At 44.1% G+C, this 25,687-nt stretch overlaps 2 protein-coding genes across 9 annotated transcripts in view; both read left to right on the forward strand.

Annotated features, from left to right (window-relative positions):
* The first annotated feature begins 3,192 nt into the window (after positions 1 to 3,192).
* On the forward strand, positions 3,193 to 6,873 carry LOC133773391 (skin secretory protein xP2-like). Its single transcript, XM_062210759.1, has 2 exons — positions 3,193 to 3,257; positions 6,204 to 6,873. The coding sequence occupies exons 1-2, from the start codon at positions 3,193 to 3,195 to the stop codon at positions 6,871 to 6,873; spliced, it is 735 nt and encodes a 244-aa protein (XP_062066743.1).
* Positions 6,874 to 7,079: 206 nt separating this feature from the next.
* Positions 7,080 to 25,687, forward strand: part of RCOR3 (REST corepressor 3) — a 58,258-nt gene continuing 39,650 nt past the window's right edge. For 2 of the 8 annotated variants that reach the window (XR_009867916.1, XR_009867915.1), the window contains exons 1-7: positions 7,080 to 7,319; positions 7,663 to 7,719; positions 16,257 to 16,334; positions 19,139 to 19,191; positions 23,119 to 23,280; positions 24,628 to 24,752; positions 25,423 to 25,501. Coding sequence is in view for 6 of the 8 variants with exons in the window: in XM_062210291.1 (XP_062066275.1) it covers positions 7,148 to 7,319; positions 7,663 to 7,719; positions 16,257 to 16,334; positions 19,139 to 19,191; positions 23,119 to 23,280; positions 24,628 to 24,752; positions 25,423 to 25,501 (726 nt within the window). In the remaining 2 variants the exon portion in view is untranslated. Of the gene's footprint in view, positions 7,320 to 7,662; positions 7,720 to 16,256; positions 16,335 to 16,808; positions 16,881 to 19,138; positions 19,192 to 23,118; positions 23,281 to 24,627; positions 24,753 to 25,422; positions 25,502 to 25,687 lie in introns of those variants that run through there. The other 6 variants (XM_062210291.1, XM_062210292.1, XM_062210289.1 and 3 more) reach the window with 6 other exon arrangements.

Here is a 25,687-nt window from a genome sequence, read left to right on the forward strand (position 1 = left end):
TAAGAGTGCCATTTGAGCCCTTGCTGCTCTGCTTGAGATCCAGCTTCCTGCTGTTGTACCAGGGAAAGCAGCAGAGGTGGTCCAAGTGCTTGGGCCCCTGCCACCCACATAGGAGACCTGGATGGAGTTCTAGCCTCCTGGCTTCAGCCAGGATAGTTCCAGACATTCCAGCCATCTGGGGAGTGGACCAGTGCATGGAAGATCTTGCATTCTTTCTCTAACTCTGCCTTTCAAATAAATAAGTAAATTTTATTTATTAAAGAGGTGGGGTCCTTCTGGGAAGTGATAAGTCATGGGGGTTCTGCTCTCATGCATAGGATTAGACGGATGAGGTTCAAGGGAGTCTTGCCTCTTCTGTCTCATGAGGACCCAGCAACAAGGCATCATCTGTGAATCAAAGAGCCCTCATCAGACACCAAATCTGCTGGTGCCTTGGCCTTTGGCTCCCCACCCTCCAGCACTGTAATAAATACATTTCTATTGTTTATAGAGTATCCAGTAGCAAGTTATTTTGTTATAGCAGCTGGAACAGACTAACACAGGTCTCATGACTTTTGTTGACCAGTCACTACCAAATCCCTCTCTACAGTCCTGATCGTAATTGTACATCCAACTGAATGCTGGAAATCCCCCATGGAATATCCAATACATCCAGAAATGTATTCCTTCTCCTTGTCTTTCAATGTTCACCATCTCAGTTGTTGCACAATCATTTACCCAAATACTCAAGCCAAATTTCCAATGTCAGCTTAGATTTCTTCCCTCCATTTTACTTTTTTTTTTTTTTTAAGATTTATGTATTTATTTGAAAGGCAGAGTTACAGGGAGGGAAATACAGAGGCAGAGATCTTCCATCCACTTGTTCATTCTCCAAACAGCCACAATGACCAGGACTGGGCCAGGCCAAAGCCAGGAGCCAGGAGCTTCTTCCAGGTCTCCCAGGTGGGTGGCAGGGGTCAGGGACTTGGGTGCTCTTTCGCTGTTTCCCCGAGCACATTAACAGGGAGGTAGATCACAAGTGGAATAGCCAGGACACAAACTGGTGCCCATATGGGATGCCAGCATTGTAGGTAGCTTAACCTAGTAAGCCACAGTGCTGGTCCCATCCATTTTACTTTCTATATTCAATAAATCCCTAGACTTTGCTAATTTTCCCTATCACATATTTTTATCTGCCTCCGGACTTGCTACCATTCCTATAACTTAAGTCTCATAATTTCTTGACTACTTCAATATAGCCTAATTATTTTCTTTGCCAAATTCCAACTGGATCAAATCATACTCCTGCTTAGATCTCTCTGCTCCTTTTTTCATTACATGTAAGTTGTCTAACCTGTTGAATGACACCAAAGACATGATGTGGTTCAGACCTTGTCCACCTGAGTTCACTTCATGCTCTAGGAATACAAAATGATTTTTAGTTCTCTGGCACGACATCTTAATTCAAAGTTCTTTGCCTTTCCCAGACTATTTTCTGTATCCAGAATGCTCAGTATTTTCTTTTATAAAGTGTGATTTTTATGCTCTGCTTAAGAAATGTTTGACTACTCAAAGTTACAAAAGCACTGTTTTTTGTTTTTGTTTTTTTTTTTTTTTACATTACAGTGTATTTGAAAAAGGTTTTTGGTTGCCCATTTTGCTATAAGTAGGAACCAAAGTTTCTTCTTTTTCCACCATGGATACTCAATTGTCCCAACACCACTTATTGTAACATCCATTTTGCTCCACATTGCAACAGTGTCACTCTTGCGTAAATAAAATGTTCACATAAGTATCAGTTTGGGAACGTCATTGGTTTACTTTTTATCTTTATGCCAGTATCACAGTGAATTAATTTTTGTAGCTTTTAAAACAGTAGGGTAAAACCTCCAGCTTTGTTCTTCCAGACTATCTTGGCCGTTCTTAACCTTTTTTATTTTCCATGTAACTTTTAGGATTAGTCAAAATATATATACACACACACTTGTTGGGATTAGACTAAACGTACAGATTAATTTGGGTAGAACTTTTATATGATATTGAATCTTCCAAACTATGAGCATTTTCAGTATTGAGTTCTTAAACACCTTTTATAAAATTTATTCCTAGGGGCAGTGGGCTGAATCATAGTCCCCTCCCCCCAGTTAGCAGGTCTTAACTGTAGAACGTCTAAATGTTACCTAATTTGGAAAGGGGTCTTTGCAGATATGACAAAGATCTTGAGACAAGAAGATAATCCTGGATTATCCAGGGGCTCTAAATGCCATCAGATTATCCTTCTATAAGACTGGTAGAGGGAAATTGAGACACACACAGAGAAGGCAATGTGAAAATATGTTGGAGTGACATGGCTTCAAGCCAAAAAATGCCAGGAGATAGGAGCAACTGGAAAAGGCAAGGAACATATTTGCACCGGGAACCTCTGGAGGGAGTGTTGTTGACTCCCTGACTTCAGACTTGGGCCTCCAGCACTGTGGTCGAACAAACCTGTTTTAGCTACTAAGGTTGTGGTAATGTCACCAGCAGTGGCCGGCTTGCCTAGGTTCCTTTTCACTGATGGAGTAATGAATTACAGTTCAGAGAGATGAAAGTACAGATAGCAAAGCCAAAGTTTATTGAAACACATTCCAAGGGAGGAATGGGCCTCCAGAAAGAGCACATGGCCTCCCGTGGGGATAGGAGAGGGAAGAATGTCCCAAGGGAGAACAGGTCAGTTGAGAGAAATGTGGCAACCTTTCTTTCTGAATTGGAATTTTTATCCCTAAGGTATGAAGGGGTGCTGACTTGCAATTTTGCTATGAAGCTCGACTAGTGTTTGTGATTAAAAAAAAAAAAAAAAAAAAGATTTATTTATTTATTTGAAAAAGTAAGAGAGAGAGAGAGAGAGAGAAAGTCTTCCATCCACTGGTTCACTCCCAGAATGGCCACAACAGCTGGGACCAGACCAGGGTGTAGCCAGGAGCCAGGAATTCTATCCTGGTTTCCCAGGGCCCAAGTACTTGAGCCATCTTTTGCTTCCTTCCCAGGTGCATTAGCACGGAGCTGGATCAGTAACAGAGCTGCAGAGATTTGAGCCATTAATCTGATATAGGATGCCCAAGTCATAGAAAGAGGCTTAATCCACTGCACCAGCTGGGAGTTGCACACCTCTGGGCTCCCTGTGCTTATGGCTACAGACCAGACTTTTCTAGTTGGGCTTGGAGGCTGAACGGCATGCAGAGTTTAATCAGCAAGGCAGGCCAGACAGCATTCTTGTACCAGAAGCACTTGGTTGATGGGTGAGACCTGCAGGGAGCTAGGCCTCGGGCTATGGTTCCAGGCACCCCGTCCAATGTCCCGGGCAGCAATGGCAGCAGCACCCAGGCTCAGCTCACATATTTTAACAAGTGAAACCACAAAGTGGGTGGGTCCCGACAGAGAGCAGGGTGCTTGGATTCATGCTAGAGGAGGATCATATGGCCTCACTCAGTCCCTCATGTCTAATTCTCTACATGACAGTGAATTGTTACAGCAGCCATAGGAAATGAATACATTAGAAGTCTGGTGTTCCTAATACATTTGTACATGGTATCACTCTTCAAAATATTCTAATTGCTTACTGCTAGTGTAGAAAAAAATAGATGTTTAAATACTGACTACATCCAACAACTTGCTAAAGCTCACTTAATAGTAGGCTTGTAGATTAATTTTCTGGGTAAAATATAATAGAACTATCATGTGTTCTCCAAAAAACAGATTTATATATTTCTTTCCGATCCTTATACATTTCTCCTTGCCATTTTGCAATTGCTGGGATCTCCAGTCTAACACTGAAGTATATCCTCTTACTTTTTTTAAAATTTTATTTATTTAATTATTTGAAAGTCAAAGTTACAGAGAGAGGAGGGGGGAGAGAGAGAGAGAGAGAGAGAGAGAGAGAGAGAGTCTTCCATCCATCAGTTCATTCCCCAATTGGCCACAACGGCTGGAGCTGCGAGTATCTGAAGCCAGGAGCTTCCAGAGAGCTGGATTAGAAGTGGGTCTCGAACCGGCGCCCACTGTGCCACAGTGCCAGCCCCCCTCTTATAACTTCTAACTTTGGAACTACGAGAATGTGCAATTTGTTCCAATTTAAAAGGTGATGAAAACAGTTAAAACATTTTTATTGCAAAACACAAAAACATCCACAGCCAAGTGAAATGACCAGTGTCCTTCTAGATAGCAATTCAAAGGCTATCACAGAATCCCTTCCTGTGACTCTTCACCTCATGTTGTTTATTGGCTTTTCTTAAAGCTTTCTTACCCCGTTTCCTCTCCTCCTCCCCTAGCCCTCTCAGAGAAAGGCATCCCCAAGAGTTTCTCCTTAGACCTTTTCTCTTTCTATACTGTCCCTGTGAACTGTTGAGAAACCATCTAAGACATTATTCTTCAGAACCAGGCCAGCTTCTTCAAAAGCAAGGCTGAAGCCTGCTTTCCTTGCTCTTAAAAAAATAAAAATACAAAAATAAATACAAGCCATACCCTGGGGCCAGCGTGGCGTTGTGGCATGCTGGGTAAAGCTGCTGCCTGCAACAGTGGCATCCCAAATGGGAACCAGTTGGTGTCCCAGCTCATACTTCCCATCCAGCTCCCTGCTAATGGCCTGGGAAAAGTAGCAGAAGATGGCCCAAGTGCTTGGGCCCTGCCACCCACATGGGATACCCACATGAAGCGCGTGGCCTCGGCCCAGCCCTGCCCAGCCCTAGCCAATGCAGCCATTTGGGGGAGTGAAACAACAGATGGAAGATCTCTTTCTGTCTCCCTCTCTCTGTAACTCTGCCTTTTGAATAACTTTTAAGACCCTAAAGTCCTTCCCCTCCCATCTGTCCTCTTTGCTGTAGTCACAAATGGAAATCTTTGCCTTTAAGGGTTACATTTAAAAACCAGAAATAAGTTACAAAGGCCCCAAATCTTCCTGATGTTTAGGTTCCTGGTTTGTAGGCAGACTCTTTAAAGCGAATGGACGTATTGAAAAGCTGGGGTGTTTAAAGTGAGTTGGCTGGGAGACCTCGGTGATGGAAGCAGTACATTTATCTTGATGAAGTCCCTCAGCTCAGAGTCTGATTTTCATGGTATAGGACCAGAGACGCTAAGTCATATTCACTAGACTCCCTTGCAGAAAAACCAAATTGCCAGGCCAGTGTTGTGGCCCAGCAGGTTAAGCGCCCAGTTGCAACGCCGGCATCTCCCACCAGGATTCTGTTCTGGCTGCTCTGCTTCTGACCCAGCTCCCTGCTAGTGGGCTTGGGAAAACCTCAAATGATGGCCCAAGTAAGTACTTCAGCCCCTCCCACCTACACGGGAGACCCAGATGGACTTGTGGTTCTTGGCTCCTGTTTCATTGTGGTCATTTGGGGAGTGAACCAGAAGATGGGTGATCTGCCTGTCACATCAATAAATCTTCAAAAAATTTTACCAACGCATACAATGGGAAACCTAATATGGGCAGCGGCTCAAGCCTTGGCTGTTGCATTTCCGATCCAGCTTCTTTCTAATGCCCCTGGGAAAGCAGTGGAAGATGGCCAGGTGCTTCGGCCCCTGCACCCACGTGGGAGACCCGGTAGAAGCTCCTGGCTTCCACCAGGGGCAGCTGTGGCCTTTGCGGCCATTTGGGGAGTGAACCCGTGGACGGATGACCTCTCTGTCTCTCCCACTCGCTGTGACTCTACTTTCAAATAAATAAATTTTTTTTAAAAAAAGAAGGAAACCTAAACGTGGAGGGAAATGGCTACTCGTTCCATTAGGCCCAGCTTTCTCTCCTGGTAGAAGACATATCGGCATTCCAATACTAAGAACCACATTTGTTGAGGGAAGGACAGAAGGGTTTCTGTGTGATTAACCAGGTAGTGAAATCACACCACGCTCTGAGAGAACTCCACCTCCAGAACCACACAGCTCGTGTACCTGGGCTGGAGGAGTCTCCTCTCCACGGGGACCCTGCCTGCTACCTGCTTCCCGGGCTTTCTGGGCTCAACTCCTGAGCGAGGGGTGTTCGTTCTCTCAGGAAGGGCTGGCTCTGACCACCCACGCTCATTTCTGGTTCAGCGATCCGCAGTGACCGCTCCAGGACAAGCTTTACTTTCAACGTCTGGAGTCCTCCCCCTCCTCACGGTGACAAATCTGTAAGCGGCCCCCATGGCCAGGCGGCCCCCGGTCTCCGAGTGAGCAAGTCCGGGCCCCACTCCCTTTCGCCTAACGCAATTCAGAAGAGCATCTCGGCGCTGGCCAGCCTCGCTCCGCCAGCGCCGCTCCCAGCCGGGCCGCCGGCCTCACCCACAGCGGAAAAGAGCGGAGGGAAGAGTGGGGCGAGCGGGAGAGGGCGGGCGGGGAACGCAGAGGCACGGCTCGGGGGCGGACGCTCATGCGCCACGCTGGGCCTCTCCGCGAGGCCGAGGTCCAGAGAGCCTGACCCTGAAGCGTCCAGGGCAGCAGGGCCCAGGCCACCGCGCCGGCCCCCAGAGGCCGCCCCTCCAGCCCGCGCGCGCCCCCCGCTCCCAGCAGCCCGAGGCGCCCGGGCCGGGCCGCCGCCGTCGCCCACGGCAGTCCCGGCCGCCCGGGCCCGCAGCCGCGCCCGCGGGAGGAGCCCGCTGCCCCCCGGCCCCGGCCCCCGGGGTCGCCAGGGCCCTGCCTCCAGCTGCCCGCGTTCCTTCCGCCCCGAGAAGGCAAAGAGTCCCGCGGCCTCCCCGGGCGCAGCCCGCCCGCGCCCCGCAGCGCCCCCTAGGAGCGCGGCCCACGCGGCAGCCGCGCCTCTGCGGCGCCGGCAGCCGCGCCCGGCGGCGCGCGGGGCTTCCCCGCCCCTCCCCCCGCGGCCGCGCCGCCCCCGCCCCGGCGGCCGGAACCTCCCTGCGGGGCGGAGTGATACCGGCGGCGGCGTAGAGCGCGGCGCGGCCGCGGGGGGCGCCCGGGACTGCGCGGGGCGGGCGGCGGCGCGGGGAGGAGGGGAGGGAGGCGGGGCCGGGCGGGTTGTTGTGAGGCGACTGCGCTACTGCCGGACCGGGGCGGTTATGGCGGCTCCATATTAACACCGCCTCCTCCGCCGCCGCCGCCGCCGCCGCCGCCGCCTGTCCCTCCCGCCCGCGCTCGCGAGCCCTCGCCCCCTTCCCCCGGACGCCTGCCTCAGCCCCTCGCCCGCCCCCTCCCCTGCTCCACCATGCCCGGCATGATGGAGAAAGGGCCCGAGTTACTGGGGAAGAACCGGCCGGCCAACGGCGGCGCCAAGAGCCCGGCGGGCGGCGGCGGCGGCGGCGGCGCCTCGTCCACCAACGGCGGGCTGCACTACTCGGAGCCCGAGAGCGGCTGCAGCAGCGACGACGAGCACGGTGGTAGCCTCGAACTCCTCCCCGCCAGCCCGCCTGCCCCCCTCCCTCCACCCCTCCCCCAGCCCCCTCCCCTCGCCGCGCTCGCGCCCTCCCTCCCTCCCCTCGGAGCCCGGGCGCTGCGGTAGCCGCGAACTCCCGGTGCAGTGCAGCAGCACCCCCGCGACCCCCGCCCCTCGCCCGCCCCCCGGCCCCCGGCCCCACCGCTGCCATCTCCTGGAGCGCCCGGAGTTAGGATCTCCCATCCACCCGCCGCTCCTGCCCGCCCTCCCGCAATTTTTATTTTTTATTAAGTGTGTCTTTTTCTTTTCTTTTTTTTTTTTCTTTATTTCTTGGCATTGCTTTGCAGATGTTGGGATGAGAGTCGGGGCTGAATACCAAGCTCGGATCCCTGAATTTGATCCAGGTAGATACATTTGCTCTAGCGAATTCCCGTCTCCCCCCACCCCCCCACCCCCACTCCGGGTCTGGGCTGGGTCGGGGGAGGGTCGGGCAGGGGTGTCCGGGCGTGGGGCTGGGCAGGGCACGCACCCCCGGCGCCGAGGCTGTCAGGCTCGGCCGCGCCGTGACACAGGGCGTGTGGGCAGAGGCGTGCATCGCAAGGTTAACATGGTTTCCTCCGGAGGCCACTTGCCCTCCGCCGGCATCGCCTTCCTGGCCCCGCGGAGCCCGGGGCGGCATCGGGGCCCGCGGTGGGGTCGGGGGTCGGCGGCCGGCGTGGGGGAGGACCGGCTGCGGAGCCGAGGGCGGCAGGGGCGGCGGTGCGTGTGTGTGTGCGCGTGTGCGTGTGCGGACGGACCTGCGGGGGTCGGCGGCCACACCGCCGGCCGCGGATCGCTGCGGAGCGTGGGCGCCGCGCGGCGGGGGCAGCGGCGGGGGCGCGCGGCGAGGCCGCAGGACAGCGGCCGCGGCTGCCAGGGAGACATTTTCTCCCGGAGCAGCCAGGTCCCCGCGGCCTCTGCCAAGCCAGCTTGCGGGTTCCCTGTCTACTTTTCTCCAAACAGGCTCCCCGGCGGTCACGGGATCGCAGCCTGCGCGGGGATTGGGCGAGAGTTCCGCAGACGGCGGCGCCCCTGCCGGAGCCTCCGGCCGAGCGCTCCCCGCCTGCCCGGCCGCCCTGCCCGCGGCCCGCGGCGCGCGCCCCAGCGCCCCCTTTCTTCTGGAGCGGCTCGGGGTGCCCTCCCGTGGCGGGGTGTGTGCCGGCCCTCGGACTCCTGTCTGCTGTTCTCGGGGTCGGGGGGGGGGGACGGCGTGCTGGTCCGAGCCTGAGGGCGCGGGGGCCGTTGGCGCTCCTCTGCGCCCCTAGGACCAGCGGACCCGGAATTCCGTCCCGGAGCCCCCGTGGCGGCGCCTGGCGGCCCCGGAGGGGTGGCGGCCCTGTGGTTCGGGCGCCGTCTCGGCGCCGTGACTGTGCAGTCTGGCTCCCGGGCTGCCCGCCCGTGGCCTGGGGGGCTCCGCAGGCTGAGCGATGCTCCGCGGAGCTGATGCAGTTGGTAGGCGAATGGCACTTCTCGCATTGCCCGTGCTGCCTCGGGGTTGAGCTTGACATTTAGAAAGCACATACTTTGGCTTTCAGATAGACCCGATTCAGTTCCCAGCTTCTGTGTTTTTGCTCTGAGCAAGTCCCTGGCCCTCCCCGGGCCTCAGTTTCCCTAGCTGTGGGAAGTGTTTCGTGGAATTCGTACCGGGGTCGAATGAGCCTATGGCAGTTTTTCAGGAAAGATTGAATTTCCTGGGTAGGAAGAGTGATCCTGGCTGGAATTACCCTCTTCTCGCTGGGAGCTTTCGTCGGCACGGTGTGCTTTGGGGGGAGTACGGACAAAGTCTTTTCCACATTAGAACTCCGCAGCCAGAATTCGTTCATAAATTCGTAAACAAGCCTATGTGTTGGCCCCGCTGGGCAGGGTTCTGAGTCGGTGTTTATTTCCTAGGCAGTGGTGTGCGTGTTGATGGGGTCTTAGGGCGTCCTCATCTCAGCACTTACACTTGCCGTGGCCTGCACCGTGAACCAGTTTGTAGTGATTAAACTCCACCATGGAGCACACTTCAAAATGTAAAGAATAACTCATTTAACAAGATGCTTTAGATTTTAAATGGCCGTTACGTGATTAGCCAAGTTAGTTGATGATCGTGTTTTACTGGTTTTAAACTTTATTTTAATTTCTTTGTGGAGGAAAAAAGAATTGAAATGTTATTGTTTTTAAATAAAGTCGTATTTTCAGTTTACTCAGACTGTAACTGATATTTGTTACTACAGTAAGGATAAAACTTCTTTAAATTCACTTGTTCACACCAAATGAAAGGACACAATTAAAACCAGTTGCTACTTAAACTTAGGTGGACCATTTTTTCTAAGTTTGTTGATTGATTTGAGAGGTAGAGTTAGAGAAAGAGAGAAAGGTCTTCCATCTGCTGGTCCACTACGCAGATGGCCACAACAGTCTGAGCTGGATCGATCCACAGCCAGGAGCCAGGAGCTTCTGGGTTTCCCACATGGGTGCAAGGACCCAAGCTCTTGGGCTATCTGCTGCTGCTTTCTCAGGCCACAGCCAAGAGCTGGATTGGAAGAGGAGCAGCCGGGACTAGAACCAGCGCCCATGTGGGATGCTGATGCCACAGGCGGCCAGCGGCTTTATCTGCTGTGTCACAGCACGGGCCCCGAGCCTTTTTTACCTTTTTATAGGTCAGTCTTGTCAAGCAAACGTTATCGATTATTAGGTTTTTTATTTTTTAAGATTTATTTATTCATTTGAGAGGCAGAGGTAGAGAGAAAGAGATCTTCCACCACAGCTGGTTCACTCCCCAAGTGGCCACAATGACCAGGGCTGGGCCAGGCCAAAGCCAGGAGCCAGGAGCTTCCTCCAGATTTCCCACGTGGACTCGAACCCAACGCCCATGTGGGATGGCGGCACTGGTCCCTAGACTGTTTTTTCCAAAGAAATACTGAGCTCCTGTACCATTTGATATTGTACTATCGCTGTTTTATTCCAAGTGTTGTGCTGTTGTGTGTAGCCTTTATTTCACATCAATTCAGTGGAATTAACAGAACTTTAAAACATTGCCTTGGGAAAGAAAATAGAGGGAAAATAAATATTTATTAATTAGTAATAGAAATTGAGTAATGGTCAGCTCTTCTCCTTTTCTGTTTCTCGTTTTATTATCTTTATCTCATAAACCATCTCATCTCTATGGAGATTATCCATCCATATCCCTGCAAGTTATATGGAAGAAATATTTCTTAGGTGCTATGATTATTACGGTCAGGAAGAAGAAAATTAAAAAGAGATCCATATGGAGGATATTTTTATTGACGATATAATAATGGTGATAGAAATTAATCATGTAAAGAAAAATACTAAACATTATTTTGGAAACTAGAAGAATTGAGGTTTATTGGAATTACTGAAGTTAGGAGGCTAGAGATAATTTGCCTTCATTCAGAGATCATTGTTAATGTCTTTATAATTTACTAACAGGTTATTTACTGGATCTTTCCAGTGTTTACTCTGTACCTAGTCTCAGCAGCAGCTTTGTGTGGTGATTAAGAGTCATCACAGATGACCCTAGAAGAACCATCTGACTTCTACAGATCTTAGTTTCTTGTTTGTAAAAGGGAGATAAGATTAAATGAAAAATAATGGGTAGAAAGCAGTGGTAAGCTTGTGGAAAATGTACTTTATGGGCCGGCGCCGTGGCTTAACAGGCTAATCCTCCGCCTTGTGGCGCCGGCACACCGGGTTCTAGTCCCAGTTGGGGCGCCGGATTCTATCCCGGTTGCCCCTCTTCCAGGCCAGCTCTCTGCTATGGCCCGGGAAGGCAGTGGAGGATGGCCCAACTGCTTGGGCCCTGCACCCGCATGGGAGACCAGGAGAAACACCTGGCTCCTGGCTTCGGATCAGCGAGATGCGCTGGCCGCAGCGGCCATTGGAGGGTGAACCAACGGCAAAGGAAGACCTTTCTCTCTGTCTCTCTCTCTCTCACTATCCACTCTGCCTGTCAAAAAAAAAAAAAAGAAAAGAAAACGCACTTTATGAAGGTGTGGTTAGGAAAAAATTTCATGGTTTTAAAATTTCTTGCACTCAAAGAAACTTATCTTTTAATTCCATATTTCCAGGCACTTTTAGAAGTGCCTAGTAATACCTGTCACTCAGTTTAAATAGCTAGAAAAAAAATGTAATCTCATGTATTGAAAATGTTAACACTTTGAAATAAAATTATTGTGTCCTTACCTTATCACAGATGCATCCAATTAAATATAGATACTATTATGACATTATAGCAACTGTTTTAGAAAACAAATGCATAGTGTCTTAAGTCTAGAAGTTTACACTTTTTTTTTTTTTTTTTTTGACAGGCAGAGTGGACAGTGAGAGAGAGACAGAGAAAGGTCTTCCTTTTGCCATTGGTTCACCCTCCAATGGCCGCCGCGGTAGGCGTGCTGTGGCCAGCGCACCGCGCTGATCCGATGGCAGGAGCCAGGTGCTTCTCCTGGTCTCCCATGGGGTGCAGGGCCCAAGGACTTGGGCCATCCTCCACTGCCCTCCCAGGCCACAGCAGAGAGCTGGCCTGGAAGAGGGGCAACCGGGACAGGATCGGTGCCCCGACCGGGACTAGAACCCGGTGTGCTGGCACCGCAAGGCGGAGGATTAGCCTAGTGAGCCGCGGTGCCGGCCTACACTATTTCTTTGAAACCATTTCAATGCATTTTCCCCACAGAATTTTATTTTTCATAATTCATTTTTGTGCTCGAAAGTACTTTCTTGATCACCAGCCCAGCTTGTCTACTTCTTTACTTTTTTTTTTAAAGAGTTATTTATTTATTTGAAAGAGTTACACAGAGAGAAGGAGAGGCAGAGAGAGAGAGGTCTACCATCCAGTGGTTCACTCCCCAACTGGCCACAACAGCCAGAGTTGCGCTGATCCGAAGCCAGGAGCCAGGAGCTTCTTCTGGCTCTCCCATGTGTATGCAGGGGCCCAAGGACTTGGGCCATCTTCCACTGCTTTCCCAGGCCATAGCAGAGAGCTGGATCAGAAGTGGAGCAGCTGGGACTCGAACCAGCACCCGTATGGGGAGCTGGCACTGCAGGCGGCGGCTTTACCCACCACGGCACAGCGCTGCCCCATACTTGACTATTAGTAACGTGTATCCTTGTGAATATAAGGATCTAGATGTTACATCTTCTGGTATGAAGTAATGCATAATTGGTTAACATCATGGTTACGGCACCTTCAGTCAAGGAGAACTTTGTTGGTAGCCTGGTTGGAACCCTGGAGGCTTTAAAATTTAGGGCCATGTTTCCTGCAAGATTTGGGATGGTAGGAGACGTGCCTTTTTAAAGTGAGAGAAGGACGTTTGTAAAGAGGAATGATGGAGGTATGCAGTAGCCCCCTGTGCCCATGGGAAATGCATCCAAGACCCCCTTGGATTCTTGAAAAGGGTGAGATCAAATGCAGTATATACGTAGTGTTTCTTTTTTCTGTGTGTACATATCTATAGTAAAGTTTATTTTACAAACTAGACACAGTAAGATCAACAACAGGAACTACTGTAGATTTTAGCAATCTCAGCAAGCAATTCTTTTTCTTATGTTGGTTTCTTTACTTTGATGGCTTCTCTTTGGGTATCTGACTTGCCAGCATCACTATTCTTGAGCTTTGGGGCTATTATTAAGTAAAATAAGGGTTATTTAAATACAAGCACCTTATTCTCTGAGGTCTGTCTGATAACTGAGTCCCCAGTGGAGCAAGGTTTCATGACATTGCGCAGAAAGGTGCATAATTTAAAACTTCAGAATTGTTTGTTTCGGGAATTTTCCATGTAAAATTTTTTCTGCAGTGGATTTGGGAAAGCAAAACCGTGGCTAAGAGGGATCACTGTAGATTAGAAGGACAGGAGAGGCCTCAGGAGAACAAAGGAAAATGGAAGGTCTCAAAGTCTAATTCCCCTACAACCCTTTCATGCCCCTGTACTCAAAGAAAGTCTCATTTATCCCCAGTTTGAAGTTAATATTAGGTATATAATCTCAAAACTAATATATAGCTGCTCTTTAAGCGCCAGATTGGGAACCCTATACATCCGCCCACAGCCACTGCCAAAATGTAGAGGTATAATACATCATACCCTGAGTTGCTGAGGTGGTAGCCAATGACGGGTAAGATTCCCCTGGGGCAGCCCCTAACAGCTGGAGTAGTAGTCAAAGACGGGTAAGATCCCCAGAGGGGGACAACCTAAGGCAGACATGCTCCTTAAAGGGCTATCCCAGTCAGAGGGGACAACCTAAGACAGGCACACTCTCCGCTCAGTTCCTTTTTCTCTTTAATAAAACAAAAAGGGGAATATGTTGGGCATTGCTTAAAACCTCCATTACAATATGGCACTTGGCGGATGTTTGAGGGGCGTGTCTGCAGCTGCCATGGTTAAGCTATGTAAGATCAGACCACCACCAGCAGGGATAGGTCCGCTTTAGTTCCGGACAGGACACGTGGACAGTGCGTGATCCCTGTACTTTAGGTGACCCTGTGCGTGGTCCACCCGTGCCTGTGTGACCTTTTCTCTGATTGGCTCCCCTACTGCGCATGTCCTTCGTAAGCTTTATAGGCCTATACGCTTCCTCAATAAAGCAGTTCCTGCTTCAACAACAACAAAAAAACTAGTATATAAATCATAGAATTAAAAATATTTGGAGCAGCTTAACATTCAGTATTTAAGTTCTTTATGTGTTTGTTCCATGATCTCCACCAGAGTACTGACTTTTAATAAAGAAAATATTAAAAGTAACAGATTTTTATTATTGTACTTGATTTAAAATTTTCTGTTGATATAGAAAGTATCTAAAGGTGAGAAGAAACCCTTCCTGGATAGAGAAGGCAATTTAAGAAAGAATTATCTCCCATAAATTTATGCCATTAATAGTTATTCTTACATGATGCTTACTGAAATGCCAGGAGTTTTACTTACGTCAGCCTATCAAATTATATATATATTTTTTGTAGTTGTTGGTTTTGCCCAAGAGTCTCATGAATGTATTTTACCAACTGCAGTTTAAAAAAAAAAAAACTAAATGGTTTCAAAGGAATTGAAACTTTCAAAATGTTTTATTTAAAAATTAAAAACTGATTAACAATTATTTTCCCAACTGGCATACTACTGTGGTCTTTTAAAATTACGGTAGCTTGTTCCGTAAGTTTTTCTTTGCTTGTTTTTTACTTGCTCAGAAGGTAAGGATACTTCTAAGACTCAATTATTTTGTTGGCAAGTCAGGTTTCCAGTATTATTTCTGAATATCAGATGCTTTGAGGTATAACCCTAAGTATTGTTCATTGAGTTTATGTCCTTTAAATATTCTTGTTCATTCTGACTTCTGTAATAGCAAGGATGAAACTTTATTGGGTGCATCCCAAGGATAATTTAAATAGACTAGTTGTTTTCTCCTTTTAGATGAATCAGGTCAGAAAAACAAAAAGGTTATTTTAGGCATTTAGTATCTTCTGGGGGTGGATGAGAGAGGGTATCAGTCATTTGAGTTAGAGCTCCATAGGGTTTTTATTCATCTTTTTTTATGTGTTGATTGATAAGATGAGGTGGTTTTCCATAAGCATATAATAGTTGTAATCAAGACTTATATGTTCAGCTTGTATGTCAAGCATTTGATTTGGCTTGTGAGCAGCTCTGTGAGGCAGGTGCTCTTATCCCTGTTTTCAGAGGTGAGGAAAACTGAGGCACATGTTAAGTAGGTTACCCAAGTGAGCTGGCTGCCGAGTGACAGCCATGACCCTAGAGTATCCCTCAGTTTCTGGCAACATCAGTCATCTCCTGGGCCTACATGATACATGCATAATCGAAAATGGTGGAGTTCAGTTCATAGTTAGGGGAAGAACACCGTGAAATGCTCCCCTGGGCGTTTTCTGGGGTCAGACTGCTCACGCTCCACACATATCCTCCATCCCCAAGGTAGAAGAGCTCCGCCTACACGGCTTGGATCCAGTTTCTCAGGTCAGCCCTCAATTACAGAGCTGAGAATTTTGGGGGAAATATAGGTGGTACTATTCGTGGGGGGAAATGCTCAAGAAAATTTAATATCCAGTTGGGAAGAGACATTTAGTGAATGCCTTTTCAGATTTCTGTAATGCAAGAATGATATACAAGGACACACATTCAACTGTTAAGCATGATGACCTAAGACTTAATTTGTTGTGTTCCGTAATCTGTTCAGTGGGATTTAAAAGGTCCTGTTGTCACAATCTACTGTGTAAAAAAGAATGTTTCATGATAAAAGATTGAAGTTTAGGATTTTAGTTTCTGAAAATAACATTTTATCAAGTAGTCTTCTGACCAACTTTATATAGAATTTCCGTTGAGTGGGTTAGCTATCTTGCATTTGTATTTTTTAACATAGTTAAAAATTAAGCATATGTCCTAATATTGAGGTTCTTAAAAGACATCCTAAAGTTTATTTTCATTGAGTGTAAGTTTTAGGTAAAGAACTTGTAAATTTTTTTTAATTCTAAGTTTTTTTCTGTTATTAGAGAAAAAACTCAAAAGCGTTTTTGCATTTAGATTTATTTTGTAGTTACAGTTTTTCTAATTCTTTGATAGTGTCTTTCTTATTTGTCTTTTCTCTCTCCTCAGTTTTTGTTTACATAGAGGGTTAAATCAGATTTATTATTTTGTCAGGAATTAGGGATGTGTGAGATACTTTAGAAAGTCTTTTTAATTTAGAGTAAACTTAAGTATTTTCAAAATTACCCTAATTTTTATAAGCAAGATATTTACTATCTTTAAGCCTAGTTGCCTTCATTTTTTTTTTTCCGCTATACTTTTTTTTTTCCTTGTCTTCTTTGCAGGTACTGTACTAAAATAGAAATAAAGCTTACTTTGCTTATATTTTGTTCTGAAATGTAAATAAGATCCATGATATTCAAAGTAACTAAATTTTTCCCCAGGTGCCACAAAGTACACAGATAAAGACAATGGAGGAATGCTTGTCTGGTCTCCATATCACACTATCCCAGATGCCAAATGTAAGTTTCCTAAGATTGAATGTTTACTATCAACAGGGAGCTGTTTGCCAATCCAAAATGTAACATACTTGTTTTAGGGTCTTTGGGACTCTCATAATAAAATGGTTTTGATTTTGTTTTGTTTTTAAATGGAGGGTTGTTTTATTAGAATGTTTTTCCTTTTGAAAGATAGTGGGTTGATCTTGCCAATTTGTGTCAGGCTCATGAAGAATGAAAAAACCTAGGATCTGATGGCTTTGCTGCTTGAATCTTCAAGCAGGGGAGGGAGTTGCTATGTAGACCTCTGCCCAGGCTTCTCCTGAGTATGTGGAGCTGTAAAGACATGGCCTTCAGACTTCAGAGAGCCCACTATCATTACCATTTTAAAGAGGAAAAGGGAAAGAACTGACTTCAGCAGCCATCAGGTCATCTTTGTGCTCTCCATTTCTGGACGGAGACCTTCTGGATCATTGACCATGCACTTCTTGAATCATGTGTGGCTTTAGACTTCAGAGTGATGTAGCGGACCTGATCCTTTGCGGCACATCAGATATAGGAAACGTGCAGGTAACAACACTAAGATCCCCACCCCTCCATTTGGTTATCATTGAATTTATTAAATAACAACACTGAGAAGCTGTGAAATAGCTTATGTTTTAAAAATATTCACTAACATCTTAAAGGTGGTTTATTTAGTCCCATGAAAATGTGCATAGTAAGTGTAATTGTGCTTATAGATGCAATAAGAGAACTGAAAGTTGAAAACTGAGTGTACTACTGCATACATGGTGGTTCTTCCTATGTAAGAACTGTAGAACATCAGTAAAAGATCGAGCTGGTAGTCTAGGACTTGTGAATCCTTGAAGCGTTAAAGCTCGGCTTTCCAAGTTCAGTCCTTTCCTCTGTAGGCAGAGGTTTTCATTCACAAACCAAGCATCAGGGTGTCACTGAGTTTTGTTGTTTTTGACCTTGTTTTGTACAGTAGTTCATTTCTTAGCCAAATGGAAAGCAAAATTTAGAAAGCTAGCAAGTCCTCATAGTATGGTATCCACTTGGAATATCTAATTGAAAGTCTAGGTCAGTGGCATTCAACCCTGACTGTGCATTAATATCACCTGGGAAACCCTTTTAAAAGTTTTATGGTGGCTGGCATTGTGGTGCAGCGGGTTAAGCCACTGCTTGCAATACTAGCATCCCATATCAGAGCCTGGTTCAGGTCATAGCTGCTCTGCTTCCCATCCAGGTCCCTACTGATGCACCTGGAAAAGCAGCAGATGATGACCCAAGTACCTGGGCCCCTGTCACCCATGTGGGAGTCTCAGACGGAGTTCTAGCCTACTGGCTTCAGCCTGCCCATCCCTAGCTGTTGCATACATTTTGGGAGTGAACCTGTAGATGGAAGATCTCTTTCCCTGTCTCTCCTCTCTCTGTCACTTTGCCTTTCAAATAAATAAGTCTTACAAAAATAAAACATTTTTTTTTAATTGGAAACTTATATGTCTGCCTAATCTCCATTTCAAAACAGTGAAATCTGCTTCTTCAGGAGTAGAGCTCCCACACTGACTCCAATGCATAGTTTGGGTTGAAAATCACAAGTCTGTTGGTATTGCTTAGCTTTCATTCTGTAGGACTATTTAGATATTTTTGTTAAATATAGTCAGCATATATTTAGGCCTGTCATATATATAAGTGCTAAGGGTTCTTAAATCCAACTATTGCTTTTTTTTTATGCCCTAAAATTTCAAATGGAAAGACATAAGATCCATAAAAGATAATTGCATTATTGTTATATAATAGCATTTTCATGTATTTAACTGTTCTGACTGATAGTAAACAGCAAATATTTAGAAGTACTTAAAATCTGCCAGGGTGCTGTTCTGAGCACTTCGCAAATATGAACTCATTTAATCATAGAAAATTACTGTTTTTATCACTGATTTGGAGTGAAGAAACTAAGGTACAAAAAGGTCACCTTACCTTACTTGATCCAAGTTAGAAAACTAGCAACAAGCTGAGAATCAAGCCCAGGTTAGACTAGCTATCCTAGGATCAGAATTCTTAACCAGTGCAGCTCAAAAACAAATGTAAAGAATTACTTTATAACAATGATTTTAAAGGATCAGAAAGGGGTGGTTATGTGGACTTCACATAGAACTCAGTCTTGCTGAGTGTGGCAGGCAAATTTTCAGCAGCGAGGTCTTGGAATAACAGTATTATCATCATTAAATTATCCTGTTGATGTAATTATATATAGAGGATACATGAAAATAAAAATATCTTTTCATGTATCAACTTACTTTGTGTATCAAGCAGAAAAAACTGGAGAGAACATTAGAGATACTGAAGCATGCTTAAATGTATTTATGTCTAGCTGGCAGTATTACAAATAAATCATTGTTTATACAGCAACCAGAGATGGGATGGTAAAGACTTCGGACCAACTCTAAATATAAGAAAGGGTCGTAATCAGCTGAGGCCGTCAAATAAAGGTTGGAACAACAAAAAAAGACGTTTTAATATTTTATACTACAGTTAAGTTCTGATAGCTACCCATCAGTTGGTGTTCATCTACATACAAAAATAATTCTAATAATATCACTAGGTTTAATAAATGTGTGGTAGATGGTCACAGAGATGTCATATTAAATAAAATTTTAAACAAAGTGAGCTTCTAATCCTATTCATCTAAGTCCTTTTTAGTCTCTTTTTTGGTAACATTTCATGGAATATCATTTTACTTTTTTTTTAAACTGGAATATGTGATATTTAAAAAAAAAAAGGTAGATCCAGGTAAATGAGAATAATTATATGTTATTTCATTACAGTGGATGAATATATTGCAATTGCAAAGGAGAAACACGGCTACAATGTGGAACAGGTATGTATTAGAACATTAATATTAGGGATATTAAGGCTAGCTTCACTGTTTACCACATCTAAAGAGTCCCTCACAACTGTTTCTGCCCTAAGAAAGTATATAAGTTTGACCAGTTTTATAGACCCACAAAAACCTGACCTTGCAAAATTAAGAGTCTTTAACATAGCAGTTGCTGCTTGGGACACTCCCTCCATATTAAATACCTGATTCCAGTCCATCTCCTCTGTTGCTAATTCAGCCTCCTGCTAATGTGCACCCCAAGAAACACGTGTAATGGCCAAGGTACTTGGGTTCCTGCCGCCATTTTGAGATACCTGGATTGAGTTCTAGGCTCCTGACTTCAGCCTGAGTCAGTCCTGGCTATTGTGGGCATTTGGGGAGCAAACCAGGAGATGGGCGACCTCTTTCTGTGTCCTCGCCATTCAGATAAAAAGAAAATAATTAAATAAAGGTTTTAAAAAAGATCCAAGAGAAAAGTAGAAGGTAGAACTAATAGGACTTGTTTTAAAAAATTTTTCTTTTTATAAACATTCACCTCAAAGGCTTCAACATTTTTCTCTTAGTATTTCTGTTTCTTATTTGAATTCTGAAACTTTCTGAATGTCTTCAGTATTACCAAATTGATAAATAACTTTTTGGTGTGTTGTGGGGTAAATAAACATGGCTAGGATTTCTTTTATTCTTTTTTTCTTACAAAGATTTACTTATTTATTTGAAAGACAGAGTTACAGAGAGGCTGGGGGGAGGAAAGAAGAGAGGAGGAAGAGGGAGAGGTGTCTTCCAGCCACTGGTTCATACCCTAAATGGCCACAATGGCTGGAACTGCGTCAGTCCGAAGCCAAGAACCAGGAGCTTCCTCTGGGTCTCCCACATGGGTGCAGGGACCCAAGGATTTGAGCCATCTTCCACCACTTTCCCAGGCCACAGCAGAGAGCTGGATTGAAAATGGAGCAGTCAGATCTTGAACCCAGCGCCCGTATGGGATGCCAGCACAGCAGGTGGCAACTTTACCCACTATACCACAGTGTGCCCCCCCCCTTTTGTATTCTTATATTGAGAAAAAAATTGAGAGCACAGGTAATTCTCTTGATTTTTTGATCTAAAAGATGTAAAAGTGACCCTTCATGCAAAGAAATATTTATGATTTTTAAATTTCAAAAGAACTTTCAGAAAGGGCTTTTTTAATTAAATAACTTTGAAAGGAAACATCTATACATAATACTTAAGTGTGATTTCTCATATATGTATAGTGGGCCATCATTTTTTAAGATTTATTTATTTATTTGAAAGTCAGAGTTAGAGAGAGAGGGAGAGACAGAGATAGATACCTTCTATCTGCTGGTTTACTCCCTAGATCGTTGCAACAACCAGTGCTGGGCCAGGCTGAAGCCAGGAGCCAAAGGATTCCTCATCATATGGTTTTGTTTTGTTTAAAGATTTATTTATTTGAAGGTCAGAGTTTGAGACAGAGACAGGGAAAAGAGATCTTCCCTCCACTGATAACGGCTGCAATCGCCAGGGCTGGGCTACACAAAAGCCAGGAGCCAGGAGCTTCATTTGGGTCTCCCGTAAGGGTGGTAGGAACTCAAATACTTGGGCCATCTGCATTCCTAGGCCCATTAGCAGGGAGCTGGATGGGAAATGAAGCAGCCAGGATGTGAACTGGTACCCATATGGGATGCTGGTATTGGAGGTGGTGCTTTATCTGCTAAGCAACAATGCCATATGGTTCTTTATCCCTAGTAATGAGAAAATGGAGGTCATGAAAAAATCAAAATGAAACAGATTTTTTTTTTCTTAAAGCTTTATTTGAAAGGAAGAGTTACACACAGAGAGAGGGGTCTTCTATCCACTGGTTCACTCCCCAAATAGCTGCAACAGCCGGAGCTGGGCCAGGCTGAAGCCAGGAGCCAGGAGTTTCTTTCAGGTCTCCTACATGGGTGCAGAGGCCTACACACTTAGACCATCTTCAGCTGCTTTCCCAGGCACTTTAGCAGGGAGCTGGATTAAAGGGGAGCAGTCTGGATTTGAACTGGTGCCCGAATGGGATGTGAACATTGCAGGCAGTGGCTTAACCGCTATGCCACAGTGCCAGCCCCAAAACAGATTCTTAAATCTCCTTTCAGCTAAGTATTGTGCTAACCGTTAGAATTAATAGTAAAATAAATTTCTTTGTAGAGACATAAGAAAGGGGAAGTATCTGTAAGCTAGGTTATCAAGTGCTAACTTTATAATCAGTAACATGATAAAGTATTGTTTTTTGTTAAATGGAGCTGTTTGTTTTTTCTTTATCTAAACACAATTTTTTGTGGATTTTGAAACTTTGGATTGCCCATTTTGTTTTAAAGTTTTGCCTTTCTGTTTTAAATTTGAGAAAGTTAATCCTTTAATTATGTGATTGCCCACAGGTTCATTTCCATCTTTTTTTAAAAATATGTATGTATTTATTTGAAAGAGCAACAGAGAAGGGGAGACAAAAAGATCTTCCATCTGCTGGTTTACTTCCCAAATGGCCTCAGAAGCCAGGGTTGGGCCATGCTGAAGTCCGGAACCAGGAACTCCATCCTGACCTCTCACCTGGGTGGCAGGATCCAAGCACTTGAGGCATCATTTGCTACTTTCCCAGACATTTTAGTAGGAAGCTAGATCAGAAGCAGAGTAGCCCAGACTCTAACCAGCACTTCTATTTGGAATGCTAGCATTGTAAGTGATGGCTTAACCCACTACGCCACAATGCTGACCCTTCTTCTTTATTTTAAAAGACTGTTATCAAAGTATATAAAACAATATTGAAATTCACTGTTTAAGAAGTTGCTATGCCTCTGTTTATGCAAAAGTTTATCCCCTAAGGGATACTCAATACTTGCAGTAAAGATAAAGGGCACTGCTGACTATAGAGGGGAAAGTTAGGGAATTTTGGAAACTCTCCACTTCAGACCTTCCTAAAACTTGGATTGATAATCAAGTCATTGAAATTATTTGTATTTATCTTGATAATTCTGTGTATACGTTTGATAATAAAGAGCATTAAAAATAAAAGTTGCAAAATACAAAATTGTTAAAGTTGCAATGGAAGTATTCTTGAAAGTGCTTAGCCTGTGACATACTTCTAAAAGGTTAAAATTTAAATATTTCTCTACTAACTACTGACTGAATGTCTCTGCTCTGTGTTATAATTGATTGTGTCCTTCAAGCAATGACTGTTCAAGTGTGGATGTACTGGATATCTTCTTTTTAGCTCATTTCCCCTTGCACATTGACAAATTTCACCATAAAGTATGGGTCAATGTCTTTTCTTCTAAAGATTTTTTTTATTTAAGAGGTAGAGTTACAGACAGAGAGGGAGAGACAAAGAGTGGTCTTCCATCCACTGGTTCACTCCCCAAATGGCTGCAACAGCCTGAGCTGGGAGGATCCAGAGTGAGGAGCCAAGAGCTTCTTCCTGGTCTCCTATGTGGGTGCAGGGGCCCAAGGACTTGGACCATCTTCTACTGCTTTCCCAGGCCATAGCAGAGAGCTGGATTGGAAAAGGAACAGGTGGGACTTAAACCGGTACCCATATGGGCTGCTGCTCCACAGGCGGAGGCCTATCCTACTACGCCACAGCACGGCCCCTGGGTGAAAATCTTGATAGAAGCATAGAAACCTGCTTCAGAACTTAAAGTCACCCTGCTCAGCTCGATGTTTTTCCAAGATTCTGCAACAGATATGGCATGTATGAACACTGGTTGTGCTGGGATCTCTGATTTAAGGGAACTAGATACATGAGGTCTGCTGCCTGGGCACCACCTTTAAAAGCTTCAAACTGTGAGTTTATTTTCAGTCTGAGTCGTAGGTTTAAGATTACAATCAAAGTTGTGTTTAACTTTCTTAAATGTGATGGATTGTAAGTCCATTAAAACCAAAGAGGAATATTTCTCTTCAAAGGCACTTGGCATGTTGTTCTGGCATAAACATAACATTGAGAAGTCCCTTGCTGATCTCCCTAATTTTACTCCCTTCCCGGATGAGTGGACAGTGGAAGATAAAGTCTTATTTGAACAAGCATTTAGTTTCCATGGGAAGAGCTTTCACAGGATTCAGCAAATGGTATGGTAATTTTGTTCTTCATGTGCTTCGTACCTTAATGACATCTTACGCTACTGTTGAATACTCCCTAATTATTAAATATAAAAGTTCTCCAATTTGATTTTACCTATTAAAATATTTTGAAATTGGTATATTTGCAAATAGTCCTGTTTTCTACACCCATACATGAGAGTTGTGTGCTGCTGCATTGTAATAACAAACTAGTTTTGATATGACTTAAATATATGTAATTGAATTTCAACTTTATTTTTAAATATTTTAATTTTGACATTATGATTTCATTTTCTATTTCATGCTTTTTTTTGGATATGAAAGCCCATTTTTTAAAATTTCTGAATTGTTTGAGTATTGTCCAGATGCTGTTGAAGTTTTGTTTTAAAGAAAAAAACTACTATTTCTAGTTCTTAGATTCTTAGTATTATATCAAAATAATATAAATCTGAGAAGTTTCTACATTTAAACCATTTTAACCAGAGTGGTAAAAAATTAGCTAATGTTTGCAAATATATCTAGATGCCTTCCATAATTGAAGAGAGTATTTTCGGTGAGCAATTTGCATCCTTGTTTACTGGTATGACAGATCAGTGCATGATCATTTATCATTTTAATACTCAAAGACTATTTGGTGGATAAAACCTGTTTACATTATTTGCCATCTTAAAACTTAGATTTAAAACTAAGCAAATAAAAAATCTATTGTTAAATATTTCAAAGTAGCTCTCCTTAAAAAAAAAACATACTGCAAAATGAAGAAAACCAGACACATATTATATGAAATGTTATATGAAATGTCCAGAATGGGCAAGTCCATAGAGGCAGAAGGTAGATTAGTGGTTGCCAGGGACTAGGGGAATGGAGGAGTAGAGGGATGACTGCTACTAGGTATAAGATTTCTTTCTGAGGTTATGAAAATGTTCTGGAATTAGAGGTGGCAGCCGCACCGCCTTGTGAACTTAGTGAACCTACTGAAATCACTGAGCATTGGTGAATTTTATGTTATCTGAATTGTATCTCAAAAAAGTCCAATTCACAGAGGAAAAAAAAATTGAATAGCTCTTTAAGGAAAACCAATACTGGATGGAGACATGCTATGGTAGGACTTCTGGGAAATTCTCAGAGTGTTTGATATCCTCTCCTCCCCACAGAACAGGAACGTCATTCAGAAATGACATTAGCAGGATAGGATGCTGTGACTATAACACCCCTTTTCAATCCTGTAATTCATAAAGACACCCAAGAAATATTTTTCATTTATGCTTTTATCAAAGAATAATATTAAAAATATTACGTATTTTGTTCATCAGTTTATGAATTAACAGTTACCAATATTAACATGATTCTTTTAAGCTTCCAGATAAGACAATCGCAAGTCTTGTAAAATATTATTATTCCTGGAAAAAAACTCGCTCTAGGACAAGTTTGATGGATCGCCAGGCTCGTAAACTAGCCAATAGACACAACCAGGGGGACAGGTAGGTTGTATACCTCTGTATAGTAATACTTTCAGGGACGTTGTATTGGACAACTTATATTTACTAAGACAGAAAGATTACCAAAACACATTGTAAAGACTTCTTTTCCTTACATTCCTGTTTCTGCTCTGATAGGAAGAGCCAAATGACCAGAAGTCTAAATAGTTAAGACCTCTCTTCAACTCTTAATTGTAATCATAAATGCATTCTTTTAGTATTCCATACAAATTAAGATTATATTCTGTGGAAAATGCTTTTCCATAATTACTTGATTAACTGAATTACTATGATTATATCTTTCTGGTCGTATATCATTTAGTTTTCTGATTTTTTTTTCTGTTTTTATTCTCTAATGGAAGAACTGAAATTAGAAGTATTATATCAAGTTGTACATGTTCTTTTCCCTAAGTGACATTTCTTTCTAAATCCCTTTTCCCACTGGGTCGCTAAGCTTTAGGTAGAAATGTTTTCTAAAATGATTTTATAAGCCCCAAAGGGTAAATATTTGTAAGTCCTATAGAAATCTAAATGAAAAATTCCTCTTCCCAAGAACTCTTGTTCTGTTAAAGAATATTGAATAAAATTACCAGAAGATACATTACATTAGTAAGAGAATTGGAGTAAAATGAAAAGAAGGGAATTAAAGTTACTAATATTTGTTTTTTCTCAGTGATGATGATGTGGAAGAAACACACCCAATGGATGGGAATGATAGTGATTATGATCCCAAGAAAGAAGCCAAAAAGGAGGTAATGATAAGAAGTGCTTGTAATTTTTCTGCAAATTTACTGAAAAAAAATGATGCTTGGTATTAAGAAAATAGTTTTTATAATTTTAGTCGATTTTTTCATAATTTAATTTAGCATGATAGCATTTTGAAACTTATTTTGATAGTGAAGTTACTACATATTGCATTGATTTTCTGTATTTAAGTA

Source organism: Lepus europaeus, chromosome 14 (assembly GCF_033115175.1).
Source record: "Lepus europaeus isolate LE1 chromosome 14, mLepTim1.pri, whole genome shotgun sequence".
In the NCBI taxonomy this organism is placed as follows: domain Eukaryota; kingdom Metazoa; phylum Chordata; class Mammalia; order Lagomorpha; family Leporidae; genus Lepus; species Lepus europaeus.